The 23,010-nt window shown below is 45.8% G+C and overlaps 2 protein-coding genes across 4 annotated transcripts in view; both read left to right on the top strand.

Annotated features, from left to right (window-relative positions):
* Positions 1-7,709: 7,709 nt before the first annotated feature.
* GLB1 (galactosidase beta 1) overlaps positions 7,710-23,010 on the top strand; it is a 103,647-nt gene continuing 88,346 nt past the window's right edge. The window contains exon 1 of the mRNA XM_005898140.2: positions 7,710-7,915. Within this exon, the coding sequence (XP_005898202.1) occupies positions 7,844-7,915 (72 nt within the window). The 5' untranslated portion in view covers positions 7,710-7,843. The remainder of the gene's footprint in view (positions 7,916-23,010) is intronic.
* Positions 8,112-21,970, top strand: TMPPE (transmembrane protein with metallophosphoesterase domain). Of its 3 annotated transcripts, none has more exons than XM_070359694.1 (2): positions 8,112-8,211; positions 10,013-21,970. In XM_070359694.1, the coding sequence occupies exon 2, from the start codon at positions 10,122-10,124 to the stop codon at positions 11,454-11,456; it is 1,335 nt and encodes a 444-aa protein (XP_070215795.1). In that variant the 5' UTR covers positions 8,112-8,211; positions 10,013-10,121; the 3' UTR covers positions 11,457-21,970. The 3 variants fall into 3 exon arrangements, with proteins under 3 accessions (XP_070215795.1, XP_005898201.1, XP_070215794.1); XM_005898139.3 differs by lacking the exon at positions 8,112-8,211 and adding an exon at positions 8,291-8,547; XM_070359693.1 differs by lacking the exon at positions 8,112-8,211 and adding an exon at positions 8,557-8,645.

The raw sequence follows: 23,010 nt of genomic DNA, 5'->3' as shown, positions 1-23,010 counted from the left end.
AGAACATAAAGAGCCATAACAGATAAAGATAAATGTCATAAGTCAGATGTATGTAGGAAGAAAAAGAACTCTTCCAGCTAGTGCAAGCACTAATTACTTCATTCCGAAAGAGGCATTAAATCTGGGATTTGAATTGGGAATGAATTGTGACCTGTGATCCTAAAAGCAAAATCTAAGAGGACATCCCCAGAACCCACCGATAGAGAAAGCTTAAATAGTAGGCTGCAGAGCAGTTTCTTCGTATTCAACAAATAATGGTCTCATGCTAGGTGGGCTAGAAAACAGAGACTGAGGCAAGAACTAAGTGCTCAGACTTTATGTGGAAGGTAGAATGCATGACTGGGAGAGAGGAAAGGAAAGGAAAAGGAAAGAAAAGATGAAATGTAAAGTGTGTGTGTGTGTGTGTGCTAAGTCGCTTCAGTCATGTCCGATTCTTCATGACCCTATGAACCATAGCCCGCCAGGCTCCTCTGTCCATGGGATTCTCCAGGCAAGAATACTGGAATGGATTGCCATGCCCTCCTCCAGGGGATCTTCCTGACCCAGGGATGGAACCTGCATTTGTTACATCTCCTGCAGTAGCAGGCCAGTTCTTTACCACTAGAGGCACCTGGGCCCCTGAGATGCAACACAAAGATGCAAAGGAACATGGTCCCACACTGGCTACAACTTCAGAACAGCTTGAAGACACGTGGGCCTTGGCAGGTGCGCCCACTAGACCATGTGGAATGTCTCTGGACAAGCTATACAGAGAAACCACTCCTTGAAACAGTTGATCTGAGCGAAGAAGGGCGAGGAGGACATTTATTTACTGGCTCATTCCCCGCTCTGATCCCCACTGCACTGTGGTTCTCCATGAGAGAGTGAACTTGCCTGCCCCTCTGGGTTGCACCACCCAGCCTCTGGCAACAACAGAGGAAGTGTGGTGCTCTGTTCCAATGAGCGCACAGGTATCTGGAGGAGCAGAAACTCCAGGTGGTTGGTTTGGGGCGATAGATGTGCAGCCAGGCTAGCTGGATGGAGCAGGCAGCTGAGGGCTCTGGAGACAGGGAACTAGGGGATCTCATGGGTCACATCAATGTGTTTGATATAGCAGTCAGAGAGGTTGTAATCAAATTAGCATCGATACTCTCTGCCCCAGAAGTTAGAAACTTTCTCTTCTGCTGGTGCCTGCAGGCCATGGCAAAGGTGCAGCAGACGAGAAGATGTTGCAAACTGAAAGAACCTACCTGCCTAAAGAATGTCCCAATGCAATATATGATCTACTGTTACCCCATGGGACCTTGGCCCTTCTGTGGCTAGACTTTCTGATCATTTTTTCTTTCTTTCTTGGGTCGAACTATGCAGCATGTGGGAGCTTAGTGTCATGACCAGGGATCAAACCCTAGGCCACCGCAGTGGAAGTATGAAGTCTAACCACTGGACCGCTGGGAAAGTCTCAAAAGAGAGTGTGTGTGTTGAAAACAAAATCATTCCGCCTCCCATCCCCCTCCCCCATTAAGAAGGGCCTCACTTGGGGTATTTTTGCTTTTAGATATTTTGGTTTTAGACTCCTGAAAGGGAGTTTGAGGACATGCAGCCATCCTAACCTCACAAGAGTCATGAAAGGTGGACCAGTCCTGGGGCACAGCTGCCAACTTTTATTGAGACTGTGAGGAAACTGCAAGCTGATGATTTCACAGTTTCATCTTTTTATTGCAAATAGATGGGGAAACAATGGAAACAGTGAAAGACTTTATTTTGGGGGCTCCAAAACCACTGCAGATGGTAACTACAGCCATGAAATTAAAATATGCTTGCTCCTTGGAAGAAAAGCTATAACAAACCTAGACAGCATATTAAAAAGCAGAGACATTACTTTGCCAACAAAGGTCTATCTAGTCAAACCTATGGTTTTTCCAGTAGTCATGGATGGATGCGAGAGTTGGACCATAAAGAAAGCTGAGTGCCAAAGAATTGATGCTTCTGAACTGTGGTGTTGGAGAAGACTCTTGAGAGTCCCTTGGACTGCAAGGAAATCAAACCAGTCGATCCTAAAGGAAATCAGTCCTGAATATACATTGGAAGGACTGATGCTGAAGCTGAAACTCCAATACTTTGGCCACCTGATGCAAAGATCTGACTCGTTGGAAAAGACCCTGATGCTGGGAGGGATTGAAGGCAGGAGGAGAAGGGGATGACAGAGGATGTGATGGTTGGATGGCATCACTGACTCGATATACATGAGTTTGAGCAAGCTCCGGGAGTTGGTGATGGACAGGGAAGCCTGGTGTCCTGCAGTTCATGGGGTCACAAAGAGTTGGACACGACTGAGAGACTGAACTGAACTGATTGTTTCATAATCATACCCATTAGTTGGCTGCACAATTTAACCCCAGGATAGTCTTGTGACTTTCTTCATCAGAAAATTTAAGGACTTGTGAGAAGCATGAGGGATTGCTACACAGCACAACTGTCTGAATCTGTAGACAGGAGGCTTTATTTTATATTTTTTAAATAACCTTTTCATTTCATTCAATAAGAATTTCTATATGCCCTTTGCCCAATTCATCGATTGTTAACATTCTGCCTCATTTGCTCCATAGTTTTCTTTCATCCTATACATGTAATAATATGTATATTATGTATAATTATATATATACATGTAATAAATATATATTTATTTTAATGTATAATTATATATATGATACATACATATGAGGCTTCCCAGGTGGCACAGTGGTCAAGAATCTGCCTGCCAATGCAGAAGACACAAGAAATGTGGGTTTCACCCTGGGTTGGGAAGATCCCCTGGAGAAGGAAATGGCAACCCACTCCAGCAATCTGGACTGGAAAATTCCATGGACAGAGGAGCCTGGTGGGGTATGGTCCACAGGGTCACAGAGTCAGACACAACTGAGCATTGCACAGCACAGCAGCACCTACTATGTGTGCACACTCAGACAGGAACTATAAATAGAGCAGGCACAGAAGCATCATGTCCTTGTGAAAATAACCCGGGCTCTAATTAACCATATGTATAAGTATATACATATATATGTATATGAATAAACTGGAATCACTTTGCTATACTCTAGAAACTACTAATAACATAACATTGTAAATCAACCATACCTCAATACAAAAATAAAGATAAAAAACTTGAGGTTTAAAGTCAGGCAATGACACTAGAGGTCCTATCACTTCCTGGCTCTGTGGCTACTGACAGGCACCTCCTCTGTGACTCGGTTCCCTCATTCGTGAAATGTGGATAATAACATGAAACTAGGTGTGATGCAGACTGACTCACTGCTGGTAAAGCCTTTAGCACAACCACAGCTATTATCACTTCCAGTTCAACTATAACACAGAGTCTGGCGCTAAAATCTCAGAAACAAACTTCTATCTATACTCTCTGGGCAAGCTTCTACTGTAAAGGGTCAGATACGATCCATTTTAGGTTTTGTGGCTCATAAAGGAAAGCTATGACAAACCTAGCCAGCGAATTAAAATGCAGAGACATCACTTTGCCAACAAAAGTCTGTACAAAGCTATGTTTTGTCTAATAGTCATGTATGGATGTGAGAGTTGGACCATCAAGAAAGCTGAGTGCCGAAGAAGACTCTTGAGAGTCCCTTGGACGGTAGGGAGATCAAGCCAGTCAGTCCTTAAGAAAATTAACTCTGAATATTCATTGGAAGGATAGATGCTGAAGCTGAAACTCCAGTACTTTGGGCACCTGATGCAAAAGTTGATTCACTGGAAAAGACTCTGATCCTAGGAAAGACTGAAGGCAAAAGGAGACGAGGGAGGCAGAGGATGAGATGGCTGGATAGCATCCCTGACTCAGTGGCCATGAACTTGAGCAGATTCCGGTAGATATTGGAGGACAGAGGAGTCTAACGTGCTCAGTCTATGGCATTGCAAAGAGTCAGACACAACTTAGGGACTGAACGCCAACAACAGCAAAGTCTCTGTTTCAGCTGCTCAACTGCCATTGTAATCCCAAAGCAGTCACATGCAGGACATAGTGGGTCAGAGGGGTGGTAGTCTAATACAACCTTATTCATGGATGCTAACATTTGAATCTCATATCTTTTTTTTCTGGCCATGCCTCAAGGCTTGTGGGGTCTTAGTTCTTAGACCAGATGAAGGATTGAACCCTCCCCCTGCAGTGAAAGTATGGAGTTCTACCACTGGACTGCCAGGGAAATCCCCCTCATTTTTTTTTTTTTTTTTTAGGTTTCTTTATGTGCTGGGTCTTCGTTGCTGGGTGGGCTTTCTCTAGCTGCAGAGAGTCGGGGCTACTCTGTAGTTGCGGTTCACGGGCTTCCCATTACAGTGGCTACTCTTGTTGCGGAGCACAGGCGTTAGGCACACGAGCTCCAGTACTTGCAGCACGCAGGTCCTACAACATGGGCTCAGATGCTGTGCACAGGCTTAATTGCTCTGCAGCATGTGCACTCTTCCCAGAAAAGGGATGAAACCCATGTCTCCTCTATTATCAGGTGGATTTGTTATCACTGAGCCACCAGGGAAGCCCCCAAAATAACTTTTAAACTAATTTTAAAAACAATTACAGGGAATTCCCTAGCAGTCCAGTAGTTAGGACTCTGTGTTTCCACTGCAGGGGGCATGGGTTCAATCCCTCATTGGGGAACTAAGACCCCACATGCTGTGAGGCGAGGTCAAAAAAAAAAAAAAAAAGATACAGGAAGTGACACAAAACAAATGAATGACTAGGTGGCGAGTACTCCTGTAACCACCCTCTAGTTCAAGAAACAAAATTTCGGGGGCCCTTCCCCCCATTTCAGGCCCTCACTCTCATAAGTAATTATTATTCTTTATTATTACTACTTTATTTATTTATTTGGCTGTGCTGGGTTTTAGTTGTGGCATGTAAGCTCTTAGTTGCAGCATGTACTGCTGTGGGAACTAGTTCCCTGACCAGGGATCGAACCCTGGCCCCCTGCATTGGAAACTCAGAGTCTTAGCCACTGGACTACCAGTGGTTACTACCTGTTACTACCAGTGGTTACTACCTGTAACCACTAATTTTGTCTTTGATAACCATCACTCTCATTGTTAAAAACCAGACTAAGTTTGAAAAAGGTCTGCAAATTGTAAAAAAAATAGTGCTAAAGAAAAAAAATTGTATACTTGCTAAAGTGGTAAGGAAGATTTTCTTCAAGATTTTTGTCATAACAGTCAATTCTACTGCCACAGGTGGAGAGGGATGGGTCTCAATTCTAACTACAGCAAAGAGAGCTGAGGATTTATAGCCAGCAGAGTTAGGGGCTTGTGGATGGAAAATTGTAAGAGGAGGTCTCAAGGGATTTTTGCTAGTGAAGTCGCTCAGTCGTGTTCAACTCTTTGCGACCCTGTAGACTGTAGCCCACCAGGCTCCTCCGTCCATGGGATTCTCCAGGCAAGAATACTGGAGTGGGTTGCCATTTCCTTCTCCAGGAAGGGTAGGTCAAAGAGTTAGATGTCAAGAGAGGTGGGGTGGGGATGAGGAACTTGATCAGATACCAAGAACTGGGGGATTATTCCCAAACTGATTTAGCAGGATTCTTTGCTAAGAATTTTTTTTTTTTTTTGCTAATTTGCTAAGACTGGACAATTCTGGGCAGGCAAGGACAGGTCAGGCACAGAAGGCCAAGATCCAGGTCTAGAAGAGTCTAGAAGAGTCTCTAGTCAGAGAAGCCTAATTAAAGTTTAGTCAAGGAGTCTATCAATAAACCATAATTTTGGTGGGGGGGGGGTGCTCGCAGTTTGGCTTGTGGGGTCTTAGTTCCCCTACCAGGGATCGAATCCTGGGACCACCAGGGAATTCGCTAACCCTATACTGTTATTGTTAACCTCAAGTCTCAAGTTAACAATATGGGCTTCCCTAGTGGTTCGGAGAAGGAAATGGCAACCCACTCCAGTATTCTTGCCTGGAGAATCCCAGGGATGGGGGAGCCTGGTGGGCTGCCATCTATGGGGTTGCACAGAGTCGGAAACGACTGAAGCGACTTAGCAGCAGTAGCAGCAGTGGGCTCAGTGTTAAAGAATCTGCCTGCAATGTAGGAGGTTCGGGTTCCATCCCTGGGTGGGGAAGATTCCCTGGAGAGGGAAATGGCAACCCAGTCCAGTTTCCTTGCCTGGGAAATCCCATGGACAGAGAAGCCTGGTGGGCTACAGTCCCTGCTGTCACAAAGACTCGGACATGACTTAGCGACTAAACCATTAGCAAGTTAATACATTTAACATGAGTGATTTTTGTAGTGTTGGGGCCAGTGTGAGGAAAGAAGGAGAGACTCCATTTTAAAGCCTGTCATCTGTCTTAAAGACAGGATGTAAATAACTGGGCCTGAACCCTGCCCAAGAATGAGAAGACCATTGCTAATAAAAACCAGGTCTCCTGGAGACTTCGCTCCATACAGATGGCAAACGGAGACTGTAGTTAAAGTCAGGCTGCCCCTGTTAGATTAACCATGGAGATATCCCCCCTTGATGTATAAGCATTGTTCCCCACATTTAACCTTAATTGTTTGTTCTCCTAGCACCTACTTGTTGTAAAACTCAGTCCTATACAACAAAGAGGTTGCTAACATGTAACCACTCACGGTGGGGGTTGGGGGGGGGAGATGGTTATAAAACCCGGCCTCTGGGAACCATCGAAGTCCTTGTTGGGAACTGATTCCCTTGGACCTGCTGGCAGTAATAAACGGTACTCCACATCGTCTTGTGTTTTGTGATTCCGGATTCCACAACAGTAGAATGTTAATCGTAACTCAATAAAGCTGGAAAATATATATACATATATATATTTGAAAGCGATTTCCCTAAAGGCACCTTCCTCTGAGACTCAGTTTTGATTAAAGTTGATTAAAGTGCAGTGATGCAAAGGGGGGATTTGCAGAGAGTTTTGGCAACCAGGTAGGAAAAGACAACTTTAGGTTCAGATCTAGGGGTAACCAGCAGTCCTGGACACAACTGAAGCGACTTGGCCGCAGCAGCAGCAGTCCTGGACTGGTTAACTCACAGTAGAGTCTCCCTTTCCCCAAGTGTAGAAAAGAGATCATACTAGATATTGCACGGCCACTTGACAGATCTGCTTGCATCACAGGGATGTTGAGTGGCTTAAGTGCAAAACTGAAAGATGGGAGCTGTTGGTACTTCTATCTCTCAAAACCCAGCATGAAATAAAAATTCCGCAGACCCGGGTGCCTTGAGGGTTGCCTGGAATTCCCGAAGATTTTGCCACAGTTGAACCACATCTCTTAATGTATCAGTAACCTGGAAGAATGGTTCTCAAGCTTTGCGTGCTGTCAGAATGACCTGGAGGGGTAAAAATAGATTTCTGGACCCTATTCCTAGGGTTATCTCTTGGGCGAGGACTCGTTATTTCCCATTCTAACACGTACCAGATAGAAGATTGGATCAGGGACCACACTTGGCGGACCCCTGGTTGTTTTCCAGACTGCCCCTATGAAAGGCTGAGGATCCATCTAGTCACTTAGGTTTAACTGCTCCGTTTCTGTCGTGTCCAGGAAGCCGGGGAGCAAGGAGACCCTTGTTAAAGTCCAAACCGGAGGTGCGTTATCAAGCCGCTGACAGCGAGTACTCCTGAGTCTTTGCAAAAGGTTCCTCCCTCAGGCGGAGGCCCGCCGAGGTCAGATAACACTGCCCTGCAGTCACGCGGCCGCGTGTGGCCCCAGGCTCTCGGCTACCCTGGCTCCGGGCTCCGCGGCTGCGGCGGCGGGGCGGGGCGCGGGGCGGAGGCGGCGTGGGGCGGGACCAGGCCCCCGGTCCTCGGTCAAGTGACACCGAACGGCTGCCCTGGCTGACTGCAGAGCCGGGAGGCCCGACAGTGGACATGCCGGGGGTCGTTCGCCTCCTCGCTCTGCTGCTGGTGCCGCTGCTGCTGGGCTCTGCGCGTGGTTTGCACGTAAGTCCACAGGACCCCCGCGCACAAATGATGAATCGGGAAAACGCTGGCGGGGAACCGGGCTGGGGCTGCGGCCACCTGGGTCCCCACAGGGCGGAGGTCCCGGGACCCCCGAGGCACGCCCGGGCCCGCCCGGCTACCGGGGAAGCTCAGGCAGTGGGCCGGCCCTCCCGTCGGAGGCGGGCCGGGCGGGGCGCTCGTCCTTACCAGTAGCTCTGTCGCTTGTGAGTTCCGCTCCTGCCGCCTCTGTCGCCGAAAGCCACTTCCTTATCGATGCAACCAAAGGCTGAGATGAGGTGCTTTCCAGCTTTGCGGGTTTCCGGGAGTGGGATTCTGAGTAGCGCGCGTTCTTGGAGGGCGCCGGAGGCTCGGGCTTGGCGCTCCTCTCTTGCCTGCGCTCTGTGGAGCGCTCCGGAAGGAGAATAGTGGGGTCACGAGAGGCCCCAGCAATGGGAACATTGGATCAATTACCTTCGGGGTGTTCTCTTTGAGGACGTCTCTTGCCCGTCTCGCTACTTCCCTCCGCCTACTTTTAAGGCTTGGATTTTTCAGAGCTTCAGCGTTTGACGGTGGGCGAGGGGCAGGCTGCAGGTGGCCGCCAGCGTTGCTGGAGGGAGGTCTGGCCGGGCGAGGTGTGTGCTGGGCGGGGACGCGGGAGGCGGGGAGCTGGGGGGAGAGTCGTGCACGATTGCGGGAGAAGGACAGCCTCAGTCTACCCGGCAGAGCTAAGGTAGGGGCCTAGGGAACTCGGGATCGCTCCTGTACAGGTCAGCATCCTGGCCTTGGAAAGGTGGGGGTGGGGAGATCTGAGCTGGGAGGTGAGAGTGGGGACTTGAAACGGGCGCCTTTCTCTCTACACTTTCTGGGAACTAATTTTGGTTCCTCCAGAGTTCCGGTGGGCTGAGTCTGGGGCTTGTTTTATAAGTAGAAGCTGGTGAACTTGGCTTGCAAATTACACCTTCTGATAAGAGGCTTTTTATAAAGTGCCTAGAGCAGAAAAAAGAAAAAAAGGCCTACATTTATCTAAAAGCAAGGTTGAGAATTTTACTTGGAAAACAACTGCTGAAAATATTTTCGTTTTGGGTCTTATTGGGAAAAGGTCACCTCAAATGAATATTTGCTAACCTTTGTCTATCCAGGTCTGTAGTTCCCTTGCAGTTTTTTGTCTGGGAGCCAGCCAGCTATGAGAACCAACAAGGAGACTAGCTCCACCCCAGGAATCTTTATGTCAGTTGCCTCAGTTCCCTTCTTGGCCTACAGCTGAAAAAAAATACCAGCAGACTAGCTTTCCATGGCTTCCTGGTTTACACTTTAGAACAGCGGTTCTCAAACTGTGACTGTCCTAGAAGTTAGAACATTTAAAACTATATGTTAATAAACAATATATATATATATATTTTTTAAATAAGTTGTTCTCTCCAGTTTTTAGGGCACAAAGTGACATTGTACATTTTGCAAATCTCTCATGTGTTTTTTTTTTTTTTGATATTAGACTTTGTTTTCTTCAAACTTTAAATTTTTTATTTTGTATTGAGGATAGCTGATTAACAATGTTGTGGTAGTTTCAGGTGGACAGCAAAGGGACTCAGCCATATGTATACTTGTATCCATTCATGTCTGTCTTAATAGAGGACTGTTGAATGCTCGTAGCTACTTCTGCATTCAGTTTTGCCATATCACATGTCATGTAACCTCTGGAAACTTCACTGTACACTCATGAGAGAATGGTTATGGCTTAGTACTGTTTTTGAAAACAGTCAGGGGACACCCCCCTCCTTCCCCCCCAACCCCAACAGCCAAAGGGTCTCCCTGGACCACACTTTGAGAACCACTGATTTAGAATAATGTTTTTCTTATTATAAAAGTTCATATACATGTTGTGGAAATACTTGAAAGATGCAGAGAACTGTAAGAAAGTGACACTGCCCATCCTGTTACAAGATGTATTTGTAGTTCACTGATATAGTGTGCAGCTGACTGGTACTTGAGTGGCTTGGGTTCAAGGCTGGTTGGGCAGATGTAAGTGGCCTTCAGGTTTTGACAGGGGACAAGAAAGCTCTCATATCCCACAAAGCTGACGCCGGTTCCTGGTTGCAGGAGGAGCTGACCTGGAAACCTGTCCTTGGCCACTGTCCTATCTAAGGAACTCACCTTCCAGAGCTCACCCGCACAGAGCTGGCGGGGTATCCTCTTAGGAGCTGAGGCAATGGCGATCTTCAGGCAGCTGTCCCTGGGCGCAAAGGCCGCCCTGGCTGCCGGCACTGTCTTCGTGTCCATGATTGTCTCCCGGTCCTACCTGGCGGAGAGCTTGGAGTTCAGGGCCTGGCGATGCCTGTTCCGCCTGCAGCTCGCCCTGTTTGTCAACTCGCTCATGCTGCTCGGCTCCATCTACATCTGGCGTAGCACCGTCAGCAATCTCAGGCATTCCCCGGCTGCAGAGTCAGCCTGCTTCCAGCTCTGGAAGATGGTCGTCGCTGCCTTCCTGGCCCTAGCGCATTCCAGCTTCTTCACCATGATCTTTCTAGTGGCCGAGGAGCCCTATCTCTTTTCCCTGGTTGCCTACACCTGCCTCGGGGCGTATGTCATCATGCTCTGCTTCCTCTGTGTCCTCAGCGGCATGGAGCAGGCCTACCAGCTCCTGGCCTGGCGTGCCGGCAGGGCGGTGGGCAGCCTTGACAAGACAAGGAAGCTGGCCCTCCGGCCGGCACTGGCAGTAATGGTAACCACTGTGCTCAGCGTGGTGGGGCTGCTGAACGCCGCCCAGCCCCCAGCGGTGACCACTGTGGAGGTGCCCGTGCATCGGCTGCCCCCCTCCATGAACAGCCTCAAGATCGTGCTCCTCTCGGACATCCACCTGGGTCCCACGGTGGGCAGGACCAAGATGGACATGTTCGTAAGGATGGTGAACACGCTGGAGCCGGACGTCACGGTGATCGTGGGCGACCTGTGCGATTCTGAAGCCTCTGTCCTGCGCACGGCTGTGGCTCCTCTGGGCCAGCTGCGTTCACGCCTGGGCACCTACTTCGTCACGGGCAATCATGAGTACTACACGTCGGATGTCAGCAACTGGTTTGCACTGCTGATGTCCCTGAACGTTCAGCCCCTCCACAATGAGAACGTGAGGATTTCTGCTACCGGGGCCCACCGGGAGGACGACGACTGGATCTGCCTGGCTGGGGTGGATGACATCGAAGCGAACATCCTGCACTACACTGGCCATGGCATGGACCTGGAGAAGGCCCTGGAGGGCTGCAGCCCAGACCACCCCACCATCCTGCTAGCTCACCAGCCCCTGGCTGCTAAGAGAGCCCTCCAGGCCCGGCCAGATATTAACCTGATCCTTTCTGGGCACACACATGCTGGGCAGATCTTCCCCTTGAACGTGGCAGCCTATCTCCTGAACCCCTTCTTTGCTGGTCTCTACCAGGTGGCCGAGACTACATTTGTATATGTGAGCCCAGGCACGGCCTATTATGGGATACCCATGCGTCTGGGCAGCAGGGCAGAAATTACCCAGCTCATCCTGCAGGCGGCTCCCTGACCCCACCCCTGTCTGCCCCCCAAGCGCCTGCCTCCTCATCGCCCTTGTCCTCTGTCCCCATCCCTCTGCAGAGCAGGCCGTCCATCTACCCCTCCCCCCAGCCTCCCCTGCCAACCCACACTTGTCACAAGACTGGCTGGCACTGTGATCTGTGCTGGGGCTACCTGGCAAGTCCAGGGAGGTTAACTCTGCAGATGACCACCTGCTTTTTCATACGCATTTGTGAGGCCACTAAATAACGTGTAAGGACGGACATCTGTTTTCCAAATGATGTGGAGTAAGCCCTCCTCCTCTGCAAAACTCACAAGGATGCCCTGAAAACAGGGGTTGCTGAATAGGGATGTCCCTGGCAAGTGGAATAGGGAAGGGATTCTTCGTGTTCTAAAAGTCTTTTGGACTTAAGCAGTTTCCAGAAATCAGTGATCCTGAGCTTTCTGGGGAAGGGGCAGTGGGGCTAGGTAATCTGGGAGAGCAGGCAAGATGGAGGCCCCTCTGGCTGCTGGAGAAGAGGGTTTACTTTTCCCCCTGGGTTCTATCAGAGTCACCTTTACGAGAGCATCAGCCAAACCGTCCGGAATACAGGCTTCCTCCTGTTCCTCTGGGCCTTGGTTGATGCTGTCTAACTGGCTGCTGGACCTTTGGGCTTGGGGGTGGAGTGGAAGGATGTGAGCGCTGCGAGATGGGGTCATGGTGCTGCTGCCTAGAATTCAGAGGGTGTTTGCCAACCTTGACTCCATTTGTATTACAACACTTGGATGGGGTGATTAGGGACAGGCAACTCGCCCTTGCTGAGAGATGAGGACACTAAAGCAAAGGGAAGTTAGGGCACTGGCAACCCTGCAGGGGTCGTGGGAGATTCCGGGCTGAGAGCCAGGTTTCTGCCTCCCAACAGAAGTATTCTTCCCACTGCCTGTATCCTTACAGGTGAGAACAGGGTTCAAACACAAGTAACAATGTAACGAGAAGGGCCTGGAACCTGATGTCCTTTCCAAGTGCTCTCTTTGAGGCTGATTTCAGTTCATCATAACTACATGGGCCCTGAAGGGGGGTTAGACAGTTTCAATGTAGGGCAACTATTACACGGGAGGGGCAGCCAGGAAACTGAAGACCACACCCTCCACCCCAGGTTGGGGTTAGAAATGGAGGTTCGCGCCCTCCCAATGGGGAGGTTGAGGCTTGCATGGGGAGTGGCAGGGGCCTTTCCTCCCTGGGGATCCTGCCTTTGGGATGCTGGTCTATCCTTCCTCGCCAGCTGACCCCATCAGAGTTATCCTTGCGCTCTGGTCATGGAACCAGATGGCCATCTCTGTGCTGGATCCACAGAAAAAGAGTCAGGGGTCAATAAGTCAGGAGCAGCCCTGACCCCACTGGCTGGCCTCTGTGCCAGAGGCAGGGGACCTTGTGACCCCGGGCTAGCAATAAATCCTAATAAAAAAGGCCTCACTGGGAATCTTTCTGTGACCTCTGACCGGGGTGGGGTGGGGCTCCTCACCTTCCTGCTCACTTGTCAGGCAGCATTGGGCAAACTTGACATCACTGAGCCTCAGTTTCCCTCACCCTGAGATGGGGATAATTACTGTATGTACCTCAAGATTGTTTTGAGGGGAGGGTATTAAAACGTGGTGCAAAAAAACAAAACAAAAAACACGTGGTGCAGCAGTTGCCAGGGCTCAGTCACAAGGAAGCACTTGATGTTGCCAATTTTAAAACATCCCATGGGGTGTGCAGTGATACTGTTGGTACCAGGTGCCCAGAGAACGGTGGAGCAGCCACTCCTAGGGAATGGGAGTGGGTACCATGCCCAGTGGTTTGTCAGAGCAGCAACTGCTGGCATTGCTTTCCTCTGCCTCTCTGCCTGTTTTTTGTCTCCCTGTTGGGAGGGAGGCAGGGCCTGGCCAGGGCATTTCTCCATTTTCCCAGGCAAGTGTCAATTGCTTCTGTTCTTGGTCAGTGGAACCTTGGGGGATCCTGGAGACCACCTCCCTTGTTTCCAGGCAGCCAAGTTTAAAATGCATCTTTGCGTGGAGATTTCAGTGGTTTCCTTACTATTTACCCCCTTGTGTTTAATCGTTCTTACAGTCAGGAGTATGTTTGGAGTAAAACTTATCTACAACCAAGGAAGGGACCCTGGAGAGCCTTTCTTTGAACACATTTTGCAGATGGTGGGGTCGTGGGAGGGGAAGTGCTTTGCCCTGGGCAGTGCCCAGCTCAGCTCAAGTTCTCTGACTCCCCTCTCCGTGGCACCACTCAAGCTCCCCGCCTCTCCCTGTCTCAGAAAGGCCGCTCCTCCAAAGCCTCTCACCCCCTCGTGCCTGACCCCAGTTGGGGTCCCTGGCTCTCTGACTCCCGGGTTTGGATCCCCCAGTCTGTGTTAGTTGTGCCATTTGTCTTCCATCTTACGATGCAACAGGCCGTGTGCGTCTCTCCTGCTCCAACAAGTATTATTCCATTGGTTTCTTAACTGGGGATCTTTCCTTCCAGTGCCTGAGCTGGCTGGAATTTACTTGCGTCAGTCCTGTTTTTCATCTTGCAGCTTTGTCTCTTCTCTTCCCCTTGAGTGCCGGTACTTTTTGGTCCTGTGCCCTGGCATCCTTATTCTGAGGTCCTTGGTTGACTGATTCCTGTCTTAACAGAAACAGGACAGGTCCGTCTTCTGTGCCCAAGGAATAGTCAGCAACACCTTCTCACGCTTGGTTTGTGTTCCTTGATTTTATGGGGGAAGCTTTCCGAGCAGAAATTTCTCCATTTCTGTTCAGATATGATCTGTGGAGAGGCATGTGTGGCCTCTCTCCACGGCCCCCGGGTGCCTATGTTCCCCCGTTCTTTGCTCATTTACCTTCTTTGATTTATTTATTGCCAGGGGAGGCCAGGGGAGGTGGTGAGAAACATTTACTTGAAGCTTGAAAAGGCTTTCAATTTCATTCTAGTTTTTTTTTTTTTTTTTTAATATATCTGTTAAATGCAAGTTAAACAAAAAACTTTCTAAAAATTAACAGTAGCATGTGTAGTATGATGCTATTGTTGGAAAATCTCAGTACATTTATCCTACTGCTGTTTATTCCAAACATCCATCCATCCAACTATCCGTTTCCCCTCTTATTTTGTTTATTCTTTTTAAAGTCTTTTACTGGGAAAATTTGAAAGTATAAAGTAGAGAAAACAGCAACTGAGTTTCTATGTGCCCATCACCCAGCTTCAACACTTGTGACTATTCCCCTGTTCTTTCTCATCTACCCCAGCCCCACACTCTTTGTTTTTGTCCGAGTATATTAAGACAAATCTTAGAAAATGTGATTTAGCCTAAAATACTTCAGTATGAATCAATTTTTAAAAAGCATATCCATTCTTGAATATTGTCTAATAGTTAGGAGACTTGGGGCTAGAAGCTATAATAGGTCTTCTACCTCTTAATAAGAGTGTTTTTTTCCACTATCTGAGGATTAAGTAGCTGTATCTATTATAGGTAAGTATAGGATTCAAATGCAGTTAACTGGATAAGGATTAGTTTTCAGGTTTTTTCTGATCATTTCAATTGTCTTTTGTGTGTGTGATTTAAAAAAACACGTAAGATAAAGTTTATCATCTTAGTGATTTTTTAAGTGTACAGTTCAGTGGTGTTAAGTATATTCACATCGATGTACAACAGCTCTTCAGAGCTTTTTCATCTGCAGATCTAACACTCTGTACCCATTAAACAACAATGCCCCTACCCACCCCCAGCTCCGGGTAACTCCCGCTTCACATTCTGTTTCTATGAATTTGACTACTCTGGGTACCTCCTATAAGCAGAATGATACATTATTTGTCTTTTGTTTCTCTTGGCATAATGTCCTCAGGGTGCATCCATATTGTAGCATGTGCCAAGACTTGCTTCCTAAGGCGGAATAATGTTGCAATGTATCTACCACATTTTGTTTACTTGTGGACAGCTGGATCACTCTCACCCCTTGCCTGTTGTGAGTAGTGCTACTTGAACATGGGTGTGCAGATGTCTCTTTGAGACCCTGCTCTCCCTTCTTTGGGATATATACCCAGAAATGGCATTGCTGGGTCATGTAGTAGTCCTATTTTTCACGTTTTGGAGAAGTTCCATCCCGCTTTCCATAGCAGCTGGCCCACTTGGCAGTCCCACCAGCAGTACGGTGTTCCCGTTCCTCTGCATCCTCACCCAAATGTATCATCTGTGTTTGTTTCTGATGGTAGTGTGACATGCAAACTCACTGTGGGTGTTGATTTGCATTTCTCTGATGACTCGTAATGTTGAGCATGTTTTCATATGCTTGTTGGCTATTTGCATAGCATCTTTAGAGAAATGTCTATTCAGGTCTTTTGCCCACTTTCAGTCATAGTATTTGATTTTTTTGTTTGTTTGTTTTTGAGTTGCAGGCCTTTATATATTCTGGATATAAACTGCTTATCAGATATATGATTTTCAAGTATTATCTCCCATAAACTCACTTTTAACTGTATTGATTGTATCCCTTGATGTGAAAAAGTTTTTAAGTTTTGTATTCTATTTGTCTATTTTTATTTTGTTGCCTATGCTATGGTATCATATTCAAGCAGTCACTGCCAATCCCAATATCATAAAGTTTCCCCCATGGTTTTTGTTTTTTTTTTTTTGAGGAGTTTTAATTGTTAGGTTTTATGTTTAGGTATTTCATCTGTTTTGAGTTATTTTTGTATATGGCGTAAAGTAAGGATCCAGTTTTATTCTTCTGCTTGTGGATATCCAGTTTCCCCAAAACTTCGTTTAAGAGATTGTCCTTTCCCCAGGGTAGTCTGGGCTCCCTTGTTGATGACCAGGTGAGCATATACATGACGGTTTATTTCAGACCCTCTATTCTATTCCAGTTGTCTATTTGTCTGTCTTTATATCAGTAACTCATTGTTTTTATTATTATACTTTTGTAATATCTTTCGAAATCAGTAAGTATGAGTCTTACCAGTGTTCTTCTTTTCCAAAATTGTTTTAGCAATTTGGGGCTCCTTGAAATTCCATATGAACTTGAGGATGAATTTTTCCATTTCTGCAAAGAATGCTGTTGATGTTTTGACAGAGATTACGCTGACTCCGTAGAGCACATTGGGTAATACGGACATTTTAACAGTACTAAGTCTCCTGACCCATTAACACGGGATGTCTTTCCCTTTATGTGAGTCTGTGTAAATCTCAGTAGTGTTTTGTAGTTTTCAGTGTATGAGTCTTTCACCTCCTTTGTTAGGTTTATTCCCAAGCATTTTATTCTTTTTGATCCCATTTTTATTAGAATTGCTTAATTTCCTTTTTGGATTGTTCTTGTCAATGTATAGAAATGCAGCTGATTTTTGTATGTTGATTTTATATTCTGCAACTTTGTTGAATTCATTTATTAGTTCTAATAATTGTTTGTGTATGGGGGTTGGGGGAGACTCTTTAGGGTGTTCTACATGTAAGATCGTGTCATCTGTGAACAGAGATAATTTTACTTTTTCCTTTCCAATTGAATGTCTTTTTTTTCTTTTTCTTGCCTTGTTGCTCTGGCTAGGACTTCCATTAGCAGCATAGTTTAAGTGTTTTATCATGAAAAGGTATGCTGCTGCTGCTGCTAAGTCGCTTCAGTCGTGTCCGACTCTGTGCGACCCCATAGACAGCAGCCCACCAGGCTCCCCTGTCCTTGGGATTCTCCAGGCAAGAACACTGGAGTGGGTTGCCATTTCCTTCTCCATGAAAAGGTATAGAATCTTGCTAAATAGATTTTTACCTCAACTGAAGCAATCATGTTTTTGTTCTTCAACCTGTTAATGTGGTGCAACCCATTGATTTTCATATGTTGAATCACTCTTGTGTTCTGAGTCCCATTTGGTCATGATATACTGATATAAAGAGTTGCTAAGGGAAACCCCTCGCAGTCTAGTAATTAGGACTTGGCGGTTTCACTTCTGAGGGTGCCAGTTCAACCCCTTATCAGGCAACTGAGATCCCACAAGCCAAGTGGTGCAGCCAAAGAGAAAGAAAAAGAGTTGCGGAATTTAGTTTGCTGATATTTGCTGAGGATTTTTGCATCAGTATTAACCAAGGATATGGATATTGGCCTGTAGTTTTCTTTTTTCTGTTATGTCCTATCTAGCATTGATATCAGGATTATGCTGTTCTCATAGGGTGAATTTAAAAGTGTTCCCTCCAAAAAATAAAAAATAAAAATAAAAAAAATAAAAGTGTTCCCTCCTCTTTAATTTTTTGAATAGTTTCGGGAGGATTGGCATTATTATTCTTTAAATGTTTGGTAGAATTCCCTAGCTCAGTTGGTAAAGAATCCACCTGCAATGCAGGAGACCCAGGTTCAATTCCTGGGTCAGAAAGATCCACTGGAGAAGGGATAGGCTACCCACTCCAGTATTCTCGGGCTTCCCTTGTGGCTCAGCTGGTAAAGAATCTGCCCGCAATGCAAGAGACCCGGGTTCGATTCCTGGGTTGGGAAGATTCCCCTGGAGAAGGGAAAGGCTACCCACTCCAGTATTCTGGTCTGGAGAATTCCATGGACTGTATAGTTCATGGGGTCACAAAGAGTTGGACACAATTGATTGACTTTCACTTTCAGAGCATCAGGTTCTTGGTTTTTCTTTGAGATTTTCAATACTGGTTCAGTCTCTTTACTAGTTATTGGTCTGTTCACATTTTTTATTTCTTCCTGATTCGGTCTATGTAGGTTGTATGTTTCTTGGTAGGTTGTATTGTTACACAATTTATAGCCATACAGTTGTTCATAATAGTCTCGTAATCCTTTTGATTTCTGTAGCATCTGTTGTAGTATTTTTTCTTTCATTTCTAATTTTGAGTTTTATCTCTTTTTTCTTAATCTAGCTAAAGATTTGTCCATTTTGTTGATCTTTTTAAAAGATGAACTCTTACTTTCATTGATTTTTTTTTTCTATTCTCTATTTCACTTAAAAAGTGAAAGTGTTAGTTGCTCAGTTGTGTCTGACTCTTTGCGACCCAATGAACTGTAGCCTGCCAGGCTCCCCTGTCCTTGGAATTCTCCAGGCAAGAATACTGCAGTGGGTTGCCATTTCCTTCTCCAGGGGATCTTCTTGACCCAGGGATCGAACCTGGGTCTTCTGCTTTGCAGGCAGATTCTTTACTGCCTGAGCCACTTATCCCTACATTAATTTGCAGTATTTCTTCCCTTCTGTTAGCTTGAGGTTTAGTTTTTCCCTTTGATTTCTTGAGGAATTGTGTCACTTTATAATTCTTTTGTTTGAATCAGGAGGTAAAAAAAAGGTCTATATATGATATATTTCATAAGTCTCTCTAAGTCTTTAAGATATCTTCTCTTCTTATTTTGTGTCATTTATTTATTCAAGTTATCTGGATTTATATCTTGGTATTTCCTACATTTTGGATTTGTGGTGGTGTTTGACATGTACTATCCTTCATATTTTCTGTAAACAGATAGAGGTGGACATCTATTAAAGTTAGAGCTACAAGCTGGACAGATTCACGTTCAACTTTTGCCCTTTTTGGTAGGAAGACGCCACTGTTTTCGGTGAGGCTGAGGTTGATCAGGTGTTGTCAGCTTGGCCCCACCACCAGAAAGTTGCACATCATCTTTTCATCTAAGGTTTCAGGAATCACTGATGATTGTTGCCTGAAGTCATTAGTCTAATAGAGACTGTAAAATGGTGATTTTTTAAGTTTGATACATTTAATACAGAATTTAGTAGGCCAGAATACCAAGTAGGCTTTCTAGGAATAATTAGTTGGCTTTAATGTATTCAAGAGACAATGGAAGCTTCTTTTACCTCAGTTCTGTATTTTGAAGGCATTTTTGTGGCACTTAGAAATATAATCCTGGGAATTCCCTGGCAGTCCAGTGGTTAAGACTCTGAGCTCTTGCTCCAGAGCCCAGGTTCAATCTCTGATTGGGGAACTAAGATCCCACAAGCCACACAGTGTGACCAAAAGGAGGTATAATTCGGCCATCAGCCCCCAAAATGAGGATTTTTAATCACATCATTTCTTCTGTATTTACTAGCTATGGTTTGTCTACAAAGAATTCTCTTCATCAGTTTTTTGGTTATTCTGAAAAAGTCTGTAGCAAAGGCGAGAGAGATGCTGATTCTTCCCCTTCAGTCTTCAGTTTTCAGGATAATGAACTGATACCCCAGCAAACTTCGAGGATGACCAAAACGCTTTTCTTTTGTGTGAGAGGGAGTATGCTGAATTTGGCTATTTTTACATGTCTGAAGTGTTTCAATCCAGAGAAATCTTAAATCTTTTGCTGCTCAAAATAGCCCATGTTCAGCCAGTAGGAGCCCTTTCAAATTGGCTTGTATGTAATTTTGTTGTTGATAATAGTTATTGATTGGTTTAGGGCTATTTTGTATATATTCTACCCAGACTTGGATTAAGTAATTTCTTAAGGAGCCCTGGGTTCTTTTAATGGGAAATATTTAGAGACTGTAATTTAAGGGACTAGATGAGCTAAGTGCTACCAGCTATTGTCATTTCTAAGCTGTTTCTGTGGCTACTGCTGGGAAATAAATTTTTTTTTATAAAAAGGAAAACGCAGTTTTATGTTCGTAGCAAAATTGAGTGGAAGGTAAGAGATTTTCTGGTTATAGGATTTTTAATTAACTTTCTTTGATTTTTTTTTTTTTTTGTGTGTGTGTAGTAAAGTTTTATTCCCAAGGAGTTATGAAATGGTCAAAGAGACCGAAAAGTTTGACCGAGAAAGGAGAGTTCGGTCCACACGCTTTGCCCATTTCTGGTCGGTTCCTGAAGGAGACATTGGGTGCCTCTTGGCATTGGCAGGTCCGTATAACGCCCCGACAGGTTTCTGCCATAAGCCCTATGAGATCACCGTAGAACTGCAGAGCAGAGCTCCTTACTTGTTTCACGCAGGGCGTGCCATTCATTCACACAAGCACACGGTAGAGTTAGTAAAGCATAGCAGAAAATGTGTAGTAAAGTTTTATTAAAGTATAAAGGAGATAGAGAAAGCTTCTGACATAGGCATCAGAAGGGGGCAGAAAGAGTACCCCCTTTCTTTGATTTTATATTTGCTTCTATTTTATATTGAAAATTTTGGTTCCTAACAACGCAATATAATTACACATATGTATCATATTGTGTATTTTATGAATTCAAAATAGTCATGAAATGTTAATAGGATGAAATCTACTGGATGCAGGTTTGTTTGTTTTAATGCAGCTCAAGATATATTTTTATCCTTAGTTAAAATACTATTTCAAATTGACTTGATTCTTTTCCTCTGTGGAAAGTTAGGTCTGTTTTTAACTATTAAAAATTATTGTATATTTTTTAATTTTTAAATTTTATTTAAAATTAATGAAATGTGCACTTCCCTCTTCTCTGAGAGGAGCGGGTAGAATTAAATCTGTAAATGTCTGTGAGTCCTGGAGGATAGGGAACTGATCCTCAACTGTGCTCATTTCTTTTCTATTCTGCCATTTTTCCTTTCTCTTCCACTGAAATGTATTCTTTCTATCCATGGTCATTTGGAAGGCTGAACAAAAATCTGTTTGAAATAAGACAGGCATAAATAAATAAAATGAGTAAATACATAAGCTGTAGCAGATCATTCACAGATTCCTCCAGATCCATATTGGTTATCACTGTTCCTTCCCTATGGCGGTTTTGCTCCTCCAGCCTGTCTGAAGTAATGATGCTTCCATGAGGCTCGATGTTTGAAAGAACTCCCGCTCTGGCACAGTGGAAGTGTGTTTCAGAGTTGTCTGCAACACTGCTGCTCTTTCTCCTTGTTCTGTGAACTGAGGGATCTGGGAAAGCCCGTGAGTGGAAACACCCCCCACCCCTGTCTTCTCCCCTTCTCTTAATCCCATTTCCCTCACCCCTGGGGTACTATCAGCCTAGGAGGATTGTGTCTCTGTCACCCTGGAGCTGAGCAGCTCATGTCAGGGATTCTCCAGGCTGTGGGGCCTCTGGGGTAGGTTGAGAGGGTGTGTAGGGGCTAGGGATGGAGGTCCGTGAAGAGGTGCTTAACCGAATTATAGTGAGCAACTTAAGTATCTTCACATAATCAGCATGACCCATAACTGTGATAGCACTGATCTCCTTTTCTTTATTTATTCAGGTTGAGGAGTGTGCACTAATAATGCAAATATAATCATTTTTAGCCCTGAGGATTAGGAAACTTGAGGCATGTTCGCATTACCTGGTGATGTAAATACTGATGTGATGTTTAATTTTTTAAAAGAAAGGCTTATTTACCACTGAAATAATCTTAAACATTATCAATAACTTTAAAACTGTTGTACTGGACAGTATGAGTTACCTGAGATGTACTTGGACTGGGGTTACTTGTACTCTGGCTTTCTTTTTCTCCAGTATGGCATGCAGTGTGTTCATTGGTTGGGGATGGTGGGGGTGGCTCGGAAAAGCGTGGGCTTTGACTTGCTTGGAATTCCTGAGTGAGTGCTATGACTTCATGCATTGTAAATACTGATGCTCCCACACCTGAATGCATGTGAAATAAAACTGTGACTCTTCAGTATTTGGTTCCAGTGCTAATTATTTAAAAGGGGTGGAATTTGCTCAGAAGGCTGATTTTCCATTATATGTATCTGGAGGGAGTAAACTCTGAAGACAGCTTTCGCTCTTTCTCCTCTCCCCACTCCTCAATTGTCTTACTCCCATTCGTGGTGCCACAGCCCAGAGATTAAGGAAGCTGGCTCTAGTAAGCTGGATCCTTTCAGGTCCTTCAGCGTGGAGAGGGGTCACTTTGGAGCCATGAGGTGGATGTTCCTTGTTGACTTTGGCTCTGACAGGCACCAGTTAGAGGCGGTCTCTTAGGTGACATCTCTTGCTTCTGCATCTGTCCGTATTATCCCCCTTTAAAAAACTTTTTTAAAATTTGTTGGGCTGAGTTAGGTCTTAGTTGCGCACTCAGGGTCTTCTTTGTAGCACATGGGCTTCTCTAGCTGTGGCATGGGCTTTGTTGCCCTGTGGCGCCCTACTTCGGGGGCCAGGGACTGAATCCACGTCCCCTGCGTTAGAAGCTGGATCTACCACTGGACCACCAGATAAATCCCCCCATTTGCTGCTTTTCTAAGCTTTCCTTCGGAGACTTGTCACTGCTCCCCAGGTCTAAATAACATGCTGTTGTTTGACTGTCGTGACAGCTCAGAGAGTATCCTGGCAGTCAAGGTCTCAGGGGACAGAGCAGGGCAGGTACAAGATCCCTGGAGCAAGAGAAAGAAGGTGCCCTGCTGTCACGCCCACTCACAGACTGCTTTTGTTGCTTTTTAGTGAGTCACACATGCCAGAGGCGGTGTTGGCGTTCCATGGCCACCCCTGGGGCTGGTGCTCGGTTAAACAAGTGGTCTCCCCGCACCAGCCTGTTTCTGGCAGGGCTCACAGGTGATCTGACTGCGGATGTGGTGAGGGTGTCCACTGAGTTTGTGGAAGAGGCACCAGGAATCTTCAGTTTCAGGGGGAACTGTGGGCTTGTTCAGATTTCTCTTAGGTGGAGGTGGGCAGTGGGTAGCTCCAGGACAATCATCTGGCCCTTCCCCCAACCATGGGCTCTAA

This window comes from Bos mutus, chromosome 22, assembly GCF_027580195.1.
Source record: "Bos mutus isolate GX-2022 chromosome 22, NWIPB_WYAK_1.1, whole genome shotgun sequence".
Lineage (NCBI taxonomy): Eukaryota > Metazoa > Chordata > Mammalia > Artiodactyla > Bovidae > Bos > Bos mutus.
The sequence above is the reverse complement of the archived record's forward strand: the minus strand, read 5'-3'. Positions and strand labels throughout refer to the sequence as shown.

Excerpts from the sequence above, each read along its gene's own strand:
- TMPPE (XM_070359694.1), top strand. The coding sequence starts at position 10,122 with ATGGCGATCTTCAGGCAGCTGTCCCTGGGCGCAAAGGCCGCCCTGGCT.